This window comes from Pelobates fuscus, chromosome 1 (genome assembly GCF_036172605.1).
Source record: "Pelobates fuscus isolate aPelFus1 chromosome 1, aPelFus1.pri, whole genome shotgun sequence".
NCBI classification, from domain to species: Eukaryota; Metazoa; Chordata; class Amphibia; order Anura; family Pelobatidae; genus Pelobates; species Pelobates fuscus.
In genome coordinates this window covers 497,643,084-497,662,243 of record NC_086317.1, presented here as the reverse complement: position 1 = coordinate 497,662,243, position 19,160 = coordinate 497,643,084, and the positions used below count along the sequence as shown (strand labels likewise).

Here is a 19,160-nt window from a genome sequence, read left to right as displayed (position 1 = left end):
ACGGATCACCTGGCACCCCGACTGAGTACCTCCGTTGATGGATGCTCCTAGTGCTTCCTGAAGGCTTCAAGCACTCCACCAGACACCATAAGCACCGCAGACCCCACGAACCACCGCAGCTTGGTTGGGGTCTTGCCGTCTCCTGCTCACCCTGGACCTACGACAAGGCTCCAGGGGGTAAACCTCTCCTCCAAGATAGTGAAGCAGGAACAAGCTCTTACAAGAGCTTAGTAGTGATTACAGCAAGGGAATATGCAGAGCATAGGTTTACCCCTTGGAGCCTTGTCGTAGGTCCAGGGTGAGCAGGAGACGGCTAGACCCCAACCAAGCTGCGGCGGTTCGTGGGGTCTGCGGTGCTTATGGTGTCTGGTGGAGTGCTTGTATCCCTCGGGAAGCACTAGGATCATCCATTAACGGAGGTACTCAGTCGGGGTGCAGGGTGATCCGTTACATTGGTGGCAGCGGTGGGATGGTGCCCTAGTGCGAGGTAAAGCAGCTCGGAGACACAGTTCCTGCTTAACCCTCAAAGTGAAGTGTCGTCTCATTATTGGAGGAGGATTTATTGTATGCTGTTCCAGTTTGACTGCTAGGAGTGTAAACCTATTCACAGGGTTTTTCCTATTCGGCTGTATACAGCATTCATATGCTGGAGAGTACTCATATGCTTCTCCGGTTCGGTGATTGTGGTGTCTGCCAGAGTGCTTGGAGCCCTCAGGAAACGCTAGGAGCATCCTTTAACGGAGGTACCCAGTTGGGGTTCCTGTTGATCCGTTACAGTCTGTGTCTCTGTATGTTTGTGTGTCTGAATGTATGTGTGTGTATCTGTGTCTCTGTATGTGTGTGTATCTGTGTCTCTGTATGTGTGTGTATCTGTGTCTCTGTATATGTGTGTGTCTCTGTATGTGTGTGTCTCTGTATGTGTGTGTCTCTGTATGTGTGTGTCTCTGTATGTGTGTGTCTCTGTATGTGTGTGTCTCTGTATGTGTGTGTCTCTGTATGTGTGTGTCTCTGTATGTGTGTGTCTCTGTATGTGTGTGTCTCTGTATGTGTGTGTCTCTGTATGTGTGTGTCTCTGTATGTGTGTGTCTCTGTATGTGTGTGTCTCTGTATGTGTGTGTCTCTGTATGTGTGTGTCTCTGTATGTGTGTGTCTCTGTATGTGTGTGTCTCTGTATGTGTGTGTCTCTGTATGTGTGTGTCTCTGTATGTGTGTGTCTCTGTATGTGTGTGTCTCTGTATGTGTGTGTCTCTGTATGTGTGTGTCTCTGTATGTGTGTGTCTCTGTATGTGTGTGTCTCTGTATGTGTGTGTCTCTGTATGTGTGTGTCTCTGTATGTGTGTGTCTCTGTATGTGTGTGTCTCTGTATGTGTGTGTCTCTGTATGTGTGTGTCTCTGTATGTGTGTGTCTCTGTATGTGTGTGTCTCTGTATGTGTGTGTCTCTGTATGTGTGTGTCTCTGTATGTGTGTGTCTCTGTATGTGTGTGTGTATGTGTCTGTGTCTGTCTGTATGTGTCTCTGTATGTGTGTGTCTCTGTATGTGTGTGTGTATGTGTCTGTGTCTGTCTGTATGTGTTTGTGTTTATGCATGTGTCGGGGGGCCCCACGGATCAGGGGAGAGAGGGGAGGGAAGGGGACAGAGGCGAGGGTGGGGGCGTGGGGGCCCACTGAGCAGTTACTCACCGGGGCCCCATGGATTGTGTGTACGCCATAATTCTATAGCTATAATTCTGACAAATACTACCCAGACAGACAGTATACAGAGACATAACAGTATTATACAGACAGTATACAGAGACATAGCAGTATTACACAGACAGGATACAGAGACTTAGCAGTATTTCCCAGACAGAGAGTATACAGATACATAACAGTATTACATAGACAATATACAGAGACATAGCAGTATTACACAGACAGGATACAGAGACATAGCAATATTACACAAACAGACAGCATACAGAAACATATCAGTACATAGATAAACTGTAAGATTACCCATCCAAATGAAAGAATGATATAGACATCATTTCCTACCTGGATGCCTCCTTGAGACATGAAGACTTGACCTTGGGATTCATCGGCGAGTTCTAAGGAGGTAAATTGTCCCCATGTGGGGGAAACACGAACGAGGAGAAGTTCAGCTCGTCTTTCATCATTTCGATAACACTCTGAAAAAACCCCTACAAAACAACAAAGACATCAGGAGCATCAGGATACGAATATATTTTTTTATTAATTATTTTAATTCTAGAAGGAACATTACAAGTTCCATAACCACTACAGCATTCTGTAGAAGATATGGTGTCAGAATTTCCTTGGCAGCCCCATTGTAAATAGTCAAACCGTCTAACCTGGAGTCTGCCGGACAGTGCTCCCAGTCTCGACTTTGACTATAGCAGAGCCGAAGCTCCTTCTTAAGGCCAGCTCATTGGCTGAAAGCTTCAGGCATTGCTCAAACAGCACTTCCGGTAGCAAAGGGGTGGAGTAGCACCTGGTAGACCTCAGATAAGAAGTAAAACCAGGTACGTTTAACCCCTTAAGGACAGAGCCAAATGTACACGTTGTGATCAAAACAAAAAGTAAACAAAAACTTGAATTTGCGCTATATGTCTGTTCAGGCGTAATTCGCCTCTTTCATATTATGTGCACCCTCTTATTATATATCATTTTATTCAGGGGAAACCGGGTTTTCATTTAACATCAAATATTTAGGTATGAAAAATTATTTAATATGAATAAAATATAAATAAAATAGGAGAAAATAAGAATTAAAAAAACAAAAAATGTTTATTATTATTATTATTGCCATTTATATAGCGCCAACAGATTCCGTTGCATTTTTCAATATTATGAGAGGGGGATTTAACTATAAATAGGACAATTACAAATAAACTTACAGGAACAATAGGTTGAAGAGGACCCTGCTCAATCGAGCTTACATTCTATAGTTCTACATGACATTCTAACTGTGAATGTCATAATACTGTTTGCTTTTACTGCAATAAAATACACATATTTGTATTCAGCGATGTCTCACGTGTAAAACAGTATCCCCTATGTACAGGTTTTATGGTGTTTTGGGAAGTTACAGGGTCGAATATAGCGTGTTACATTTTTCAGTTTTTTCACATTGAAATTCGCCAGCTTGGTTACGTTGCCTTTGAGACCGTATGGTAGCCAAAGAAAGAGAATTAACCCCATGATGGCATACCATTTGCAAAAGTAGACAAACCAAGGTATTGCAAATGGGGTATGTCCAGTCTTTTTTAGTAGCCACTTAGTCACAAACACTGGCCAAAATGTATCACAACAATTATATTGTCCATGTAAGTGCCATTTGTGTGTAAAAAATTAAAAAAAAATGTAATTTTCAATGACGATAATATTGTTGTAATACATTTTACTGTTTTGAAATATTAAAATACTAATGAAATATATAAAATACTAATATTTGTGATCAGCAAAGTCTTCCGAGTAAAACAGTACCAACTTGTACTTACCTGCAAGAAAGGGGCAGAGTACTTGGAACAACTGCCTGCAGGAACCAACTGAAACAAAAGGATTAATGAAAAAGGAACGGGTGTGGCAACATAAAACAAACATTTAAAGGAATCCAAGAGACTGGGAATTCCAGGAACGGAATACAGGAATGAACCCCGAAAACCCAGCATAAAGAAAACCAGAAAAACCAACAAAACTAAACAAGAATTGTAAACAGAGTACTGGATACCAGAAGCCAAAGACAGACATCTCCGCAGAACAGAGCAGGATGTGACAGAGTCACAGCCAAGTTGCTGTGATTATGTACCAAAACAACTGCACAGCATAGTCCAGATGAGAGATACCACAAAGAGTAGTTGAGAATGAAAAGACTAAGATCCTGTGGGACTTTCAGATTCAAGTACTGGCCAACCAACCAGACATCGTGGTGATAGACAAGAAACGGAAGACTGCAGGTGGATGTGGCAATAGTGAGTGACCATATTATCAGGAAAAAGAAAAATTAGAAGAAAGACAAACAACAAGGACTGAAAGAAGAGCTAAAAAGGATGTGGAAAGTGAAGGCAGTAGTAGCCCCAGTTGTGATAGGAGCACTTGGGGTTGTGACTCCCTCATTCAGGCAGTGGCTTCAACAGATTCCAGGTGGGACATCTAAAATCGCTACCCAGAAGATACTGCACAGAACCATCAGACTCCTAGGCTTCTAGTAGAGGTCCCAAGAATGAGGAATAAATATACCACTCAGGAGGGGTGAAAACATAATTCTTTCATATATATATATACATAAACAAAGCTCTGTGTCACAGAATATTGACTACAATGTTATTAGACCACCCTTTAGTGTCTTTAGACAGTCCTAAATTATTTTCAATGTAATGCTATCAATATAATGTTATACAGATCTAATGACTATCTAGTAGGACAATGCAAGATCCCATTCGACGTTTATTTCTAAGGGTAGTATAGTAGAGAGTGTGAAGGTCCAGAACCTATGCTGAAGATCACTTTCCCTAAGAGGCTGTTTAATCCTTTCTATACCCTGACACATAAAACTTCCAAGTGCACATTATGGCACTTGCGAAAATGTCTGCCCATCTCAACATCATTGAGATGTTCCCTCATCCTATCTATAAATAATCTTCTTTTATTTTCCACATACTGAATATTGCATAGTGTACATGTAATCAAATAAATAACATTTTGTATTGCATTTTATGTATGTTTTTAAATATTTTTCCAGAAACATTAGAAGCAAAAAGTTGACTTCTTATAGTATGTTTACAAACTTTACACTGGGTGGATCCACAATCCAAAAGCTCTTAAAGGAACACTATAGGGTCATGTACACAAACATGTATTCCTGACCCTATAGTGTTAAAACCACCATCTAGCCCCCCCTGGCCCTGCCTTGCCCCCTCATACATAGAAAAATGTTACCTTTATTTCAGTCTGCTGATGCTGCCTCTACCCCAGATCTGCCTGCTTGGCTGACATCATCAGATGTGGTGATCCAAGCCAATCACAATGCATTCACATAGGATTGGCTAAAACTGTCAAGGAAGCAGTTCAGCGACAGAGCCAACACAAGCCAAGCACCGCCCTGGCCAATAATCATCTCCTCATAGAAATGCATTGAATCAATGGGTCTATGAGGAAAGTTCAGTGTCTCCATGCAGACTGAATGTCAGTCACACTGTGCAGCATTGCCCCAGGAAGCACCTCTAGTAGCCATCTGAGGAGTTGCCAGTGGAGTTTTCACTATGCTGTAATGTAAACACTGCACTTCCTCTGAAAAGACAGTGTTTATGTCAAAAAGCCTGAAGGAACTGATTATACTCACTAGAATAAATACAATAAACTGTAGTTGTTGGGTGACTGTAGTGTCCCTTTAATCCACAACTAGGCACATTGGTTTAAACCTATGCATCCCTAGCCATACCTACCGTGGCTTTCATCCTCTCTCCCTACCCTGCAAACACTGCCTGTCTGTCTTTCATTCTCTCTCCTAATCCTGCACAACCCCCTTGTCCGTCTCTCATTCTCTCTCCTAATTCCGCACACACTGCCAGTCCGTCTCTCATTCTCTCTCCTAATTCCCGCACCCGGCCTATCCGTCTCTCATTCTCTCTCCTAATTCCGCACACACTGCCAGTCCGTCTCATTCTCTCTCCTAATCCTGCACAACCCCCTTGTCCGTCTCTCATTCTCTCTCCTAATCCCGCACACACTGCCAGTCCGTCTCTCATTCTCTCTCCTAATTCCGCACACACTGCCTGTCTTTCTCTCATTCTCTCTCCTAATCCCACACACACTGCCTGTCTGTCTCTCATTCTCTCTCCTAATTCCGCACACACTGCCTGTCCGTCTCTCATTCTCTCTCCTAATCCTGCACACCCGGCCTGTCCGTCTCTCATTCTCTCTCCCAATTCCGCACACACTGCCAATCCGTCTCTCATTCTCTCTCCTAATTCCACACACCCGGCCTGTCTGTCTCTCATTCTCTCTCCTAATTCCGCACACACTGCCTGTCTGTCTCTCATTCTCTCTCCTAATTCCGCACACACTGCCTGTCTGTCTCTCATTCTCTCTCCTAATTCCGCACACACTGCCTGTCCGTCTCTCATTCTCTCTTCTAATCCTGCACACCCGGCCTGTCTGTCTCTCATTCTCTCTCCCAATTCCGCACACACTGCCAGTCCGTCTCTCATTCTCTCTCCTAATTCCACACACCCGGCCTGTCTGTCTCTCATTCTCTCTCCTAATTCCGCACACACTGCCTGTCTGTCTCTCATTCTCTCTCCTAATTCCGCACACACTGCCAGTCCGTCTCTCATTCTCTCTCCTAATCCTGCACACCCGGCCTGTCCGTCTCTCATTCCCTCTCCTAATTCCGCACACACTGCCAGTCGTCTCATTCTCTCTCCTAATTCCGCACACACTGCCAGTCCGTCTCTCATTCTCCCTCCTAATTCCGCACACACTGCCAGTCCGTCTCTCATTCTCTCTCCTAATTCCGCACACACTGCCTGTCCATCTCTCATTCTCTCTCCTAATCCCGCACACACTGCCAGTCTGTCTCTCATTCTCTCTCCTAATTCCGCACACACTGCCTGTCCATCTCTCATTCTCTCTCCTAATTCCGCACACACTGCCAGTCCGTCTCTCATTCTCCCTCCTATTTCCGTACACACTGCCAGTCCGTCTCTCATTCTCCCTCCTAATTCCGCACACACTGCCTGTCCATCTCTCATTCTCTCTCCTAATCCCACACACACTGCCTGTCCATCTCTCATTCTCTCTCCTAATTCCGCACACACTGCCAGTCCGTCTCTCATTCTCTCTCCTAATTCCGCACACACTGCCAGTCTGTCTCTCATTCTCTCTCCTAATCCCGCACACACTGCCTGTCCGTCTCTCATTCTCTCTCCTAATTCCGCACACCCGGCCTGTCCGTCTCTCATTCTCTCTCCTAATTCCGCACACACTGCCAGTCTGTCTCTCATTCTCTCTCCTAATCCCGCACACACTGCCTGTCCGTCTCTCATTCTCTGTTTGAATTTTTTTTTTTTTTTTTTTGGATATTATGTTCAGTGGATTCAATTTATCCTACAAATCAGCTTGTTACGGTTTAGTCCTAAATCTCAGTTTACCTGCTGCTCTCTCCTCATACAGATTTGCTAGATTGATCATATCCTCCTTGGTCGCGGTGTCATCTTCTTCCTTAGACAGTGATTTGAGGATTTTACAGCAAGCCAGAGCTCCTACTGCACAGTCCTGAACCTGAAGTAAGAGTTAAGCAGGTGTCAGTCAGTGTTTATCCTGAGATTTCGAAATCCGGGCCTCGGGCTGGAATGTTTTATGGTTTTGAAAGGAAGCAGGGGTGCTGCAGGGGTGCAGATGGTAAAAGTGGGGGCGTAAATGGTAAGTGTCAGAATGTGGAAGGTCTTGAAAACATATTGCATGTGCGTGAACAAACAAAACTAAATGTAGCATGACAGGCCACTATCTTCACGTATGTGGGGAAACGGTCACCGATTACATTATATTTGTGGGCTGTGGAGTCTCGTAGGACGTAATGGCAATGGAAGTAAAGAGAGAACGCTCAGATAATGTATTCACCAATCTCTGTGTATCAGTACTAACAGAGGTCCTGCTTTGGTAGGAGCCTAGAAAGATGCACATTTAATTCTAGGTCTGTCATTGGAAGGAATGCTATGATTTATGGGTAAATACCAGACTCCAGATAATGTCAGCCAGCTCTGCTCGATTCTGGACGATACACCAGATGAATAAATCTCGAACAGGATACATCAGATGGTGGAATACTGGATCCGATGAGTCATTCCGTGAGCTGACCTTGGAATGAATCTGAAGAAATAATCAGAATACAGTGTGTGTCACTAAAAATTCCCCCGGTGCATTGTTAATAACAATCCCCCCTGATCCTCAAACTTTATTTTCTTTAATGTCTCAATTATAATGATTATATTTGATTGGATACAATCATATTATATTATATCATATTATATCATACTCAAAATACATCATATTCACGGTAAGAGAATATTAATAACAAAGTTATTGGTTGTTTTTTTTCCCTCCTTTGCTGCTGGATTCATTGGGAGAGTGCCCCTTAATTTCCACCTTTATGGGGTCTGTATTCCCATACTCACTGAGCTTGCTCACGTTGCTTGAAAGCAGACTCTGTTAAGTACGAGTTAGTAAACCAGGAGGTTTAAACTAACAAGGCCATTGTTTTACTATTCTGTATCTGGGGAAATGTTAGCACGATTGCTGATTTGACTCAATGCATTTCTTGTTGCATGTATAGATTGGTGCAGACAGACAAAGCTGGCCTGGTAGAGTGGAAAATGGGTAATGAACAAGGACTTGGTATAGGGTTACACCCCATGGAAAAGTCAGTTAACGCACAACTGATCTCAATTAGTATAGATAAGCCCCCATAATGGCTTAAAAATGTATAGTATGGTAAGTCCTAAATGTAATTGGAGGTCACCTGTGAGAAAGCTGGATGGACTTGGTATAGGTAGCTAAAACGTGTGTTACCCCCAATATTGGGGAGCAGTCAGCTAGTAAGTCACCAAAGCCTAAGCATAATATCTAATACAGAAAATGTACAAATATAGAAATTGTTCACATAACATAAACTGGATCCAAAACGTCCAGGAAAAGTGCTGCCTCTAAGGGGGGAAAAAAGGGGAACGCCTACCTAAGCAGTGAACCTGTAGACAGATTGTGAATGGACTATATAGCAATCTCACCCCTTTAAGAAAGATTGCCATGAGCGTTTGGAGTGGCCTGCTTGCCAGCCTCCTGCCATGTGACTATGGCCCTGGGGGTATTGCCCTTTAAAGACAGTATTTGGGCATATTGTATTTTACTGCACTGTTTCTGGCCCTTTAAGTACTTTGGGAAAAGACCTGCAGTTTTGGCTTGGCACTTCGGATGCCACGGAAGTGTCGAAGTAGTCGAAGTGGCCGCCATTCGAAAACCGAACACGTGGTGGCAGCCATTTTGATTCCTTCACCTGTACCTTCCCCTCCACTTTGACACTGTGGCTGGAGACTAAGTCCCGTTCAAAGATTCAAAAGCTCATTCGAATGGGACTTAGCCATTTTTCAATGAGAAATTAACCGACCGCACAGCCCAAATCGGTCGGTCATAAAGGGACCTCCACCTAACTTTTTAACCCCTGGGCGGATTCATGTGATTTTTACATATGTTGCTCCCCAACTTATGCTGATCACAGAAATATAGGTTTTACTCGTATGTGATGTAAAATCATGGAGTTATAAAAATGTATAAAAAACGTATGATTTTTCAGCTTGGAGATAATTGAGTAGATACAGTAAGTAAATCAATTATCTCCCAAGCAGAGGGGAGGGAACATGTGGGATGTAACCATTGTTTGATTGGCTAATGCATAATTGTCTGTGGGTGTCTCCATTGCATGGGAGAAATGCCTAAAAACAGGGTGCGTGGAATAAAACATCAGTTCTGCTCCTGATACTGTGTGTCGTCCAGTTATTGGGAAAGGTGATGGGATATTATTGGATTATTTTATTTATTACTGTGGAGGTTTCTCCTGGATTAACTACTTGTTCCTGAGCCACACTAGGATTACCAGCGGAAATAGTCTTTGAGAGACCGGCGTTCCTCTACAGACTATTTATCACAAAATGACAAACATGGAATATTGTATCTAGTCCCACTTACAGGATAGAGTCTTAAATTCCATCCAGTGAAAGTCTATAAATCCACAGTATTTGGAATAAAATGCAACAATGTCTTTTCACAGCTATGTTTCAGCTATCAATATATAATACTGCTGTTACAAGATAACAGGAGCTGGGTTATATCCAAGGCTTATATAGTATAACCTAAAATAGGTATGGGGTATTCTGGTACTGGTACATCTTAATTCACAAAGTACAACGTCCAAAAATCACTATTAGATCACAGATATAGGTCTAAAGTGACAAGATCTTCTCTGTAATCTGCAATAGAAAATGAACAGCCCTAGTGCTCTCAATTAAAAACACTAGTCATTTATTTATGAAGTAGATATAAAAAAAAAAAACACTCACAAAGGTGCAGTGATATCAGGCAAGTAAAAGGTATTCGGGGTCCAAAGAATTGATGAAAACAGTGGTTCAGTAGTAAACCTCTCTCCGGCCAGCTCGGCGATAGAGATGCGAGAGGATAGATGTAAAAATCTTTTAATTCAAGGATTATGAACATATTACACTATTTGGTCTCTTGTTTTATATTCATTTTATAACAAGGATTTTTGATGAACCTTGTATTTTTACAACTATTAGTGAAAAAGGGTATTTACATATTTGTTTTATATTAATGAGTGTTTTGTGTCAGAAGGGTTCGATGTCCAGTACAAAAAGGAGGCAGGTATAAGGAACAGCCGTGCCTTGTTCCATTTTAATAGAAAAAAGATAAGAGTACTGTCCATTCACTTTAATACTGGCCACTGGGTCTATATAAAGTTTGAACCAAATATCTGAACCTCTCTCCAAGTCCAATATTTGAAATAGATAGGACCAATCCACCATGTCAACGGCCTTCCCTGCATCTATGGCAAGGAGGACTGTAGGTGATCTTAAAGTCATTGCGCCATGTATGACATTCATTATTTTAGTAGTATTGTCTCTTACTTCCCTGACAGAAACAAAGCCCACCTGGTCAGGGTGGATTAGTCCAGGCAAGAGGGAATTTAATCGTAGGGAGAACATCTTTGCAAAAAGCTTTAAGTCAGTGTTTATCAAGGAGGTTGGTCTATAACTCCCACAGTTATGATAATCCTTCTCCTATTTTGGAATAACTGTAATTGAAGTGCCTTAATATAGGGGAAGGTATTAACATTCCAGGAAGCAGGAAATTAAGATTTCTAATTGTGACAGCACCCCTGCCTGTCCATGAACTGACGTGTTTTTCCCTGTGTCTCCCCTGTGTTATATTTTTGTGTTTTACCTGCTCCCCGTTCGGGAGAGCCGATACGAATGAGTTCCGTCCGCCCTCTGAACGTGGACCACCACGAAACCTCATTTATAATGTTTTCTTAGAACGTTCACACCTTATAACAAGGTGTCAAAACCACAAACCGCGAGGGAAGCCTCAGCGCGTGCCGACCCTGGGTGGCGGCCCATTTGTTAAATGAATGCCTCACTAGTGCCCCTTGGAATGTTCACACAAATCAATAAGAATGTTGGCAACTTGCAACATAAGTGTGAAACTGCAAGGGAAGTAATTAATGAGTGCTTCCTTGGGCGGCCACTGTTCATATAGACGAACGGCAGCCAGGGGAAGCATTCGTGTCCAAAAAGGAGACACTTCCCTTGCCAGGCTTCACCCAGGGACCCCACAAGCGGAGGCGGTTACCTTCTAGTGGTCCCTGAGATTGGTGGGGACACTCTTGGGGACAATGGCTGTTTGGTGGGTTTTCTGTAGCTGGGAGTCACAGAGGCAGGAAACATTCCCGCGCTGGGACTCCCAGATACAGAGGCTCATGGGATAAAGAGCCACTGGGCCCCGGAGGTGGTAAACCCTGAGGATGGGTGGTGGTAACTTGGGATAAAGGGACTGGAGTTCCTGTCACATGCACAGGCCCCTGGGAGGGGAAGGGCCCTGGGAGGGAGCATGGAGTGGAGGGAACGCTGTGCGTCCCCCAGGAGGGGGAGGACCCTGGGGGGAGACGTTGTGCGTCCCCCAGGAGGGGGAGGACCCTGGGGGAGACATTGTCATTATGTGGGATCCACTCCTTGCATTGGAAAAGTATAAAGCCAAGTGCGGCCAATAAAGTTGTTGTTGTACCCCAGGACTGTGTGTCGTCCGGTTACTGGGTGGGAAATGGGTCTCTCCGTTCTATACTGATTCCCTTGACAAGACATGGCTGAACAAGGGCAACCAGGCGAGTTTCCAGCAGGCCCACTACACTAATAAATTGTGATGATAATTGTTATTGGACTACTTTATAATAATATACTGTAATGCCATCAGTTCCTGGACTCTTCCCCCATGGTGTATGATCCTCATACTGTGTATCACTAATAACAACCCCCTTCTGATCCTCATACTGTGCATCGCTAATAACAATCCCCTCCTGACCCACAGATTTTGTACAGTGATTTCATTATTACTTTACGTGGCAGATTATGCGGATCCAGTAATCTAGTCACCTTAATGTTGACATGTGCTAGACTTCGCATGTGACGTGACTTAATTTCTGGGTAGAGTGGCTCTGTATAATCCCCTAGGAGTTCTTGCAGGATGCGAGATACATGCCGTAGCTGAATGTGTGATTGTTTCGAGTGGTGAGATGGATCTAGAGATGCCTCTCTCTCCAGCTTGCTGTGAATAAGACTGTGCTGGTCTGTGTTATTATATAAATGGGTCAGTCTTTCAGAGGTCACAAAGTCCGTCAGAGTTACACCACGATCCAGAAACAGCCGCACAAAGGATGGCTTGTCTTCAATAAGAGAAACCATAAGAGATGGGTACAGGTCCGAAGGCTGAAAATATAAAACATAAAAGACATGTTAATGAGAAAGACAATCAGAGACACTACAAAAAGAGACTATCAGAGAGAGATGGACCTTAAAGGAACCATCAGTAGGATGTTAGCAAATACAGCATTGGGGGACCATCAGAAGGAAGTTAAGAAAACTGAGGATGACCATGAGAAAGGAGAATGAGGTAGAAACATAAATTGATCTAGAAGACAAATAGAAAAACCCCAAACAATTAATTCCAAGATCAGAAAAAAGTCACATTTCTCATAAAGGGCAATGGAATGATTGCCAAATCCACCAGTAAATAAAAATAAAATACAATGTTAAAACGTCCGCTTCTTGCTATTATACTGCTTAAATATTTCTTCAAAAAATGATGCTGACAGCACTTTGTGGATAATATATATATTTTCTGCCATAAGTGATGAAATTATAGATCCCGGATGAACCAGAGACCCTAGGCTGATAGGAAATGTTGGCCAAGTGGACCCAGTTTCTATAAGGAATGCCTGATCACAGACCTGGATTCTCTCCCTTTTAGGGTTCAGCTTGTACCATGGGGTAAGCCATGTTACAAACCTGATCATGATGATATTTAGGGAATCAAATTATGTGCTGTGTCCCTTTATGGTCCAGTCAAATATATATCTCTGAAGCCCATTGCAGGGTGGGGGGGGGGGGGGGAGGGCTGAGAGCTTCTAAACCTTTTGTGAGCTCTGGCCATTCTAGACATTGCAATAACGGCCATGCCTCCCCATTCTCTGCTTCTGCCATGCCCCTCCACACCCTCTGCTTCTTCCATGCCTCCCCCACTCTCTGCTTCTGCCATGCCTCCCCCACTCTCTGCTTCTGCCATGCCTCCCCCACTCTCTGCTTCTGCCATGCCTCCCCCACTCTCTGCCTCTGCCATGCCTCCCCCACTCTCTGCCTCTGCCATGCCTCCCCCACTCTCTGCCTCTGCCATGCCTCCCCCATTCTCTGCTTCTGCCATGCCTCTCCCACTCTCTGCTTCTGCCATGCCTCCCCCACTCTTTGCTTCTGCCCTGTGTCCTCCCCACTCGTTTCTTTTGCCCTATGATCCCTCACTTTCTGCTTCTGCCCTGTGTTTCCCCTCCCACTTTTTGCGTCTGTCCTGTACCCCCCACTCTCTGTTTCTGCCTGTGCTCCCCCCAACTCTTCTTCTGCCTTGCACCCCCTCCCTCTGCTTCTGTCCTGCTGCAAACATAAAAATGATCACATGTATGTATCTAGGAATGTCAGTGTGTGTGTTGCTGAGTGTCTGAGTGTGAGTGCCAGTGTGTGTTTGTGTCCGTGTGAATCTGAGTGTGTTTGTGCCAGTGTGTGTATCTGAATGTGTGTGCATGTGTGTGTGTGTATCTATGTGCCAGTGTGCTTATATGTGTGTTAATGTTTAGGTATATATGTGTAAGTATGTATCTGCATTCATCCCAGCAATCAAAAACAACATGCAAACACATACCTGCAAGTCAAACATTACACACAAACACACCCCTGATTTCAAACTCCAAATTTTTTTATAAACACACTTCTTCACTCAAACACCAATACTACACATAAATGTACATCCATATTTAAAAGATACTACATGCAGACACACCCCTGAATGCAAATATTACATACAAACACACCCTTGTATTAAAACGCTAATGTGGCGGGACTGCCTAAACTGTGAATTGCCTTGTTTTATATGTATGGATGTACCCACCAAGAAAGTGTATTTCCCCTGCTTCCCATTCCCCTTTCTGTAATTTTTACCATGAAATCCTGCAATAAACCTTTTGGCCGCCCAGCACTTCATCTAGAACGTTTACTTAGAATGTGAGGTGTGAAAACCTCAGAAATCAGCGGTGCATGCTTCCCCTGGGTGGCCGCCGGTTCATATTGCCGAACACCCACCAGGGGGAGCATTCATCTCCTGAACCATGCCAGACCACCCTGATCCTCCAATTAGAACGTTCACACCCGACGAGGTGTGAAAACCGCAGACCTCAAAGGAACGAGCGGCGCATGCGTCCTATGGGTGGCCGCCGGTTTGTATTGCCGATTGCCGAAAGCCAACCAGGGGGAGCATTTGTCTCCCAAACCGGCCTGCGTACACTGTCTTCAGTCCCTGTGTCAGGGACAGTCCTACCCGCTCTGAAAGGAGCTATAATCACTCGTCCCTTGTTCCCTACCTGGGAGCTACGAGGCTAGGCTCGTGGCTGCCTAAGAGAACGTTATCTCTGGCGCATACCTGAGGGTGGGTATGAGCAGGCCAAACAGCTCCTGTGGGAAAAACAAGCTACCTTCTCCCAAGAACCAGGCTACACGACCCTGGCCGTACATAAAGTAGATACCCCCGGACAAGCACCCCTCAGACAACCACCCTACCGTATCTCTGAAGCAATCTGGGAAGGAATGCGGAAGGAGATACAGGACATGACTCAGTTAGGAGTCATTGAAAACTCAACCCCTGGGCCTCACCTGTATTGATGTCGCGAACATAAAATCTTTGGTGCGCGAACGCCGAACGCGAACTTCCGCAAAACGTTCGCAAACCGGCGAACCGGGCGAACCGCCATAGACTTCAATGGGCAGGCGAATTTTAAAACCCACAGGGACTCTTTCTGGCCACAATAGTGATGGAAAAGTTGTTTCAAGGGGACTAACACCAGGACTGTGGCATGCCGGAGGGGGATCCATGGCAAAACTCCCATGGAAAATTACACAGTTGATGCAGAGTCTGGTTTTAATCCATAAAGGGCAGAAATCACCTAACATTCCTAAATCACAATGGATATGGATTGACACCTGACATATGCCAAATTGACACCTTGACATATGGATTGACACCTGTCCTCAGAGACCCTGATACACACTGATACAGAGCAGAATAGGGACTGTTCCCCCTACATAGGGTCACTTGGCAGATATGGATTGACACCTATCCTAAGGATCCCTGATACACACTGACACAGAGCAGAATAGGGACTGTTCCTTCTACATAGGGTCACTTTGCAGATATGGATTGACACCTGTCCTCAGAGACCATGATACACACTGACAGAGCAGAATAGGGACTGTTCCCCCTACATAGGGTCACTTGGCAGATATGGATTGACACCTGTCCTCAGGGACCCGTGATACACACTGACACAGAGCAGAATAGGGAATATTCACTAAATGCCAAACATTGTTATACAGGGGAATATTCTGTAAATAAGGATAAGGGGGGGGACCTACTGTCCTCCCCCCGGCCCCCACCCTGCGCGGTGGGTGGGGGCCATAAATCACAATGGGGGGGAACCTACTCTCCTCCCCCCCGCCCACACCCGAGAGTGGTGGGTGGGGGCCATAAAAATAATGGAGGGGGGACCTACTGTATGATGTTGAATCGATCAGGTAGTGTAAGGGTTACGCCCGCTTCACAGTGACAGACCAAACTCCCCGTTTAACGCACCGCAAACAACCGCAAACAGTCCATTTGCACAACCGCAAACTCCCCATTTGCACAAGGTTGGATACCAAGCTAGCCATGTCCCGTTCCTTGTCCTCACTGATGTCATTGAAGGTCTCTTCCTCCACCCAGCCACGTACAACACCAAGGGTCCCCGAAAGGTGACAACAAGCCCCCTGGGACGCCTGCTGTGTTTGGTCTTCCACCTGACACACACTCTGCGTTCACTGCACTGACACACACTCTGCGTTCACTGCACTGACACACACTCTGCGTTCACTGCACTGACACACACTCTGCGTTCACTGCACTGACACACACTCTGCGTTCACTGCACTGACACACACTCTGCGTTCACTGCACTGACACACACTCTGCGTTCACTGCACTGACACACACTCTGCGTTCACTGCACTGACACACACTCTGCGTTCACTGCACTGACACACACTCTGCATTAACTATACACACAGCATCCACTACAAAAACATCCTGTATTCACAGTACACACACTACATCCACATATTCAAAAACTCTGCATTCACTATACAGAGACACTGCGTCTAATACACACACTACATCCACTACAGACACTGCATCCACTAAACACATCTAGTACACACCAACACTACATCCACTACACAAACACACTCTGCGTTCACTATACACACTGCATTCGCTACACAAACACACACTCTGCATTCACTGCACAAACAGTATCTAATACACACAAACACTACATCCATTACACATATTCTAATTCACTTCCACTATACACACCACGTTCAGTCCTGCATCATTGCCAGCAGACTACATAGGAGTCCTGTGGGCGGACTCCTGGGCGGGCCTGGGCAGCCCCGTAGGAAGCGGTCCCTGTAACGGAGTTAACCAGTCGAGTTGCCAGAGGGGTCCATTACAGGGAGAATACATGTTAACTCTATAATAATAATAATAATGAAACAAATATCTGCACACACATTTAAAGGGAAACTCCAGTTCCAGAAAAATGATCCGTTTTTCTGGCACTGGAGGGTCCCTCTCCCTCCCACCCAATCCCGAGTTACTGAAGGGGCCGAGGAGACCTAATGCGCATGCGCGGAAATGGGTTTTGAGCGACGCTGGAGGTCCTCAAACAGCGTGAGGACGTCCAGCGACGCTCTAGCACAAACTAGGAAGTGCTACAAACTAGGAAGTGACCTCTAGTGGCTGTCTAATAGACAGCTACTAGAGGTGGAGTTAACCCTGCAATGTAATTATTGCAGTTTATGAAAAACTGCAATAATTACACTTGCAGGGTTAAGGGTAGTGGGAGTTGGCACCCAGACCACTCCAATGGGCAGAAGTGGTCTGGGTGCCTGGAGTGTCCCTTTAAGTCCTTTACATACACAGATATTATGGCCCATTTCATTAGCAACTGGACGACACACAGTCCTGGGAGTCAACTGAGGTTTATTATGCCATACTCTGCTTTTTATGCACAGACCTCCAGCATGGGGTCTCCATAGAGAAATGCACAAGTCCCTCCAAGGTGTCTCGGTGTCTGAGAGATAATGGAGTCCAACGCAGGAAAACTCAATTATCTCTCAATTACAGGAAATAAGAATCACACAAAACACCTCAAAAGCATATAAAAATTATACAGGAACCCCGCAAACGTCCTATCCCGAATAGTTTGGGTCTGAGCACCCAAGTTGTCAAAATAGCGCTCAGATCCCTTTGGTGGAATGGAATCGCCATTCAGGTAATGTTTTGAATGGCCAGCCACTAGGTGATGTCCCAAAACAGTTCCACGGAAAATTAGTCAATGGCTGGTCTTCTTTCAGGGGCGCTTGCACAAACACTGACGAATGCTCCCCCTGCCTTTTAGGGAGCAAATGCTCCCCCTGTTCGGTAGCTCCTTTCTCCCAAACGCCATTCTTCTAACTGTTCAGAAAATATAAACAGGCAGCGGTACAAGGTTCACCGGCGCTCGCAGGGTTGCGTAGCTGACATAGAGTTCCATACACTCGACGACCAAGTACGGGAGACCACCCAGGGAAAGCATTCAAATTAATCCCTTAATTGCAGTTAACAGCCAGGTGTGATAAGTGTTCTGAACTAATAAAAAGGGGGACCACACATGTTCTGTCCAGTCCACGAACAGGGGGATACGTATAAGTTCGGGAACTTTGGAGATGGTTTTGAGCAACCCCAGGGAATGTTACAAGGTCCGCCACACACACATACACTGCATACAGTACACACACACTGCATTCTCTACATACACACATACATTGCAACCGCTGCATACACACATAGACATGATATGTAGATACACGCATACACTGCAACCCCTACATACACACTCATACACTGCATTCTCTACATACACAGATACACAACATTCTCTACACACATACACAACAACTCCTATACACACACATACACCCTCTACTGTAATGTCGATGTAATGTAAAGTACATCTGTTAGAGCTATATAAATAAAATACACACACTGTATACCTACTGCACTTACTGTAACTCCATCTCCTGTAATGTAACCTGTAACGAGCCGAGTACACCGGCTAGCGCTATATAAATAAAATATACATACACTGTATACCTACTGCACTTACTGTACCTCCCTCTACTGTAATGTAACCTGCAAAGCGCTGAGTACACCGGCTAGCACTATATATATATATATAAAATATACATACACTGTATACCTACTGCACTTACTGTACCTCCCTCTACTGTAATGTAACCTGTAAAGTGCTGAGTACACCTGTTAGCACTATATAAATATAATATACATACACTGTATACCTACTGCACTTACTGTACCTCCCTCTACTGTAATGTAACCTGTAAAGTGCTGAGTACACCTGTTAGCGCTATATACATAAAATATACATACATTGTATACCTGTTGCACTTACTGCTGAGTACACCTGTAAAGTGCTGAGTACACCGGTTAGCGCTATATAAATATAATATACATACACTGTATACCTACTACACTTACTGTACCTCCCTCTACTGTAATGTAACCTGTAAAGTGCTGAGTACACCTGTTAGCGCTATATACATAAAATATACATACATTGTATACCTGTTGCACTTACTGTACCTCCCTCTACTGTAATGTAACCTGTAAAGTGCTGAGTACACCTGTT

At 44.6% G+C, this 19,160-nt stretch overlaps 1 protein-coding gene across 1 annotated transcript in view; it reads right to left on the bottom strand.

The window, feature by feature from the left end:
* LOC134573608 (transient receptor potential cation channel subfamily M member 2-like) overlaps window positions 1–19,160 on the bottom strand; it is a 447,574-nt gene that overhangs the window by 283,039 nt on the left and 145,375 nt on the right. The window contains exons 12-15 of the mRNA XM_063433396.1: window positions 12,214–12,546; window positions 7,736–7,870; window positions 7,153–7,282; window positions 2,036–2,181 (exon numbers count right to left, since the gene is read on the bottom strand). Coding sequence (XP_063289466.1) covers window positions 2,036–2,181; window positions 7,153–7,282; window positions 7,736–7,870; window positions 12,214–12,546 — 744 coding nt within the window. The remainder of the gene's footprint in view (window positions 1–2,035; window positions 2,182–7,152; window positions 7,283–7,735; window positions 7,871–12,213; window positions 12,547–19,160) is intronic.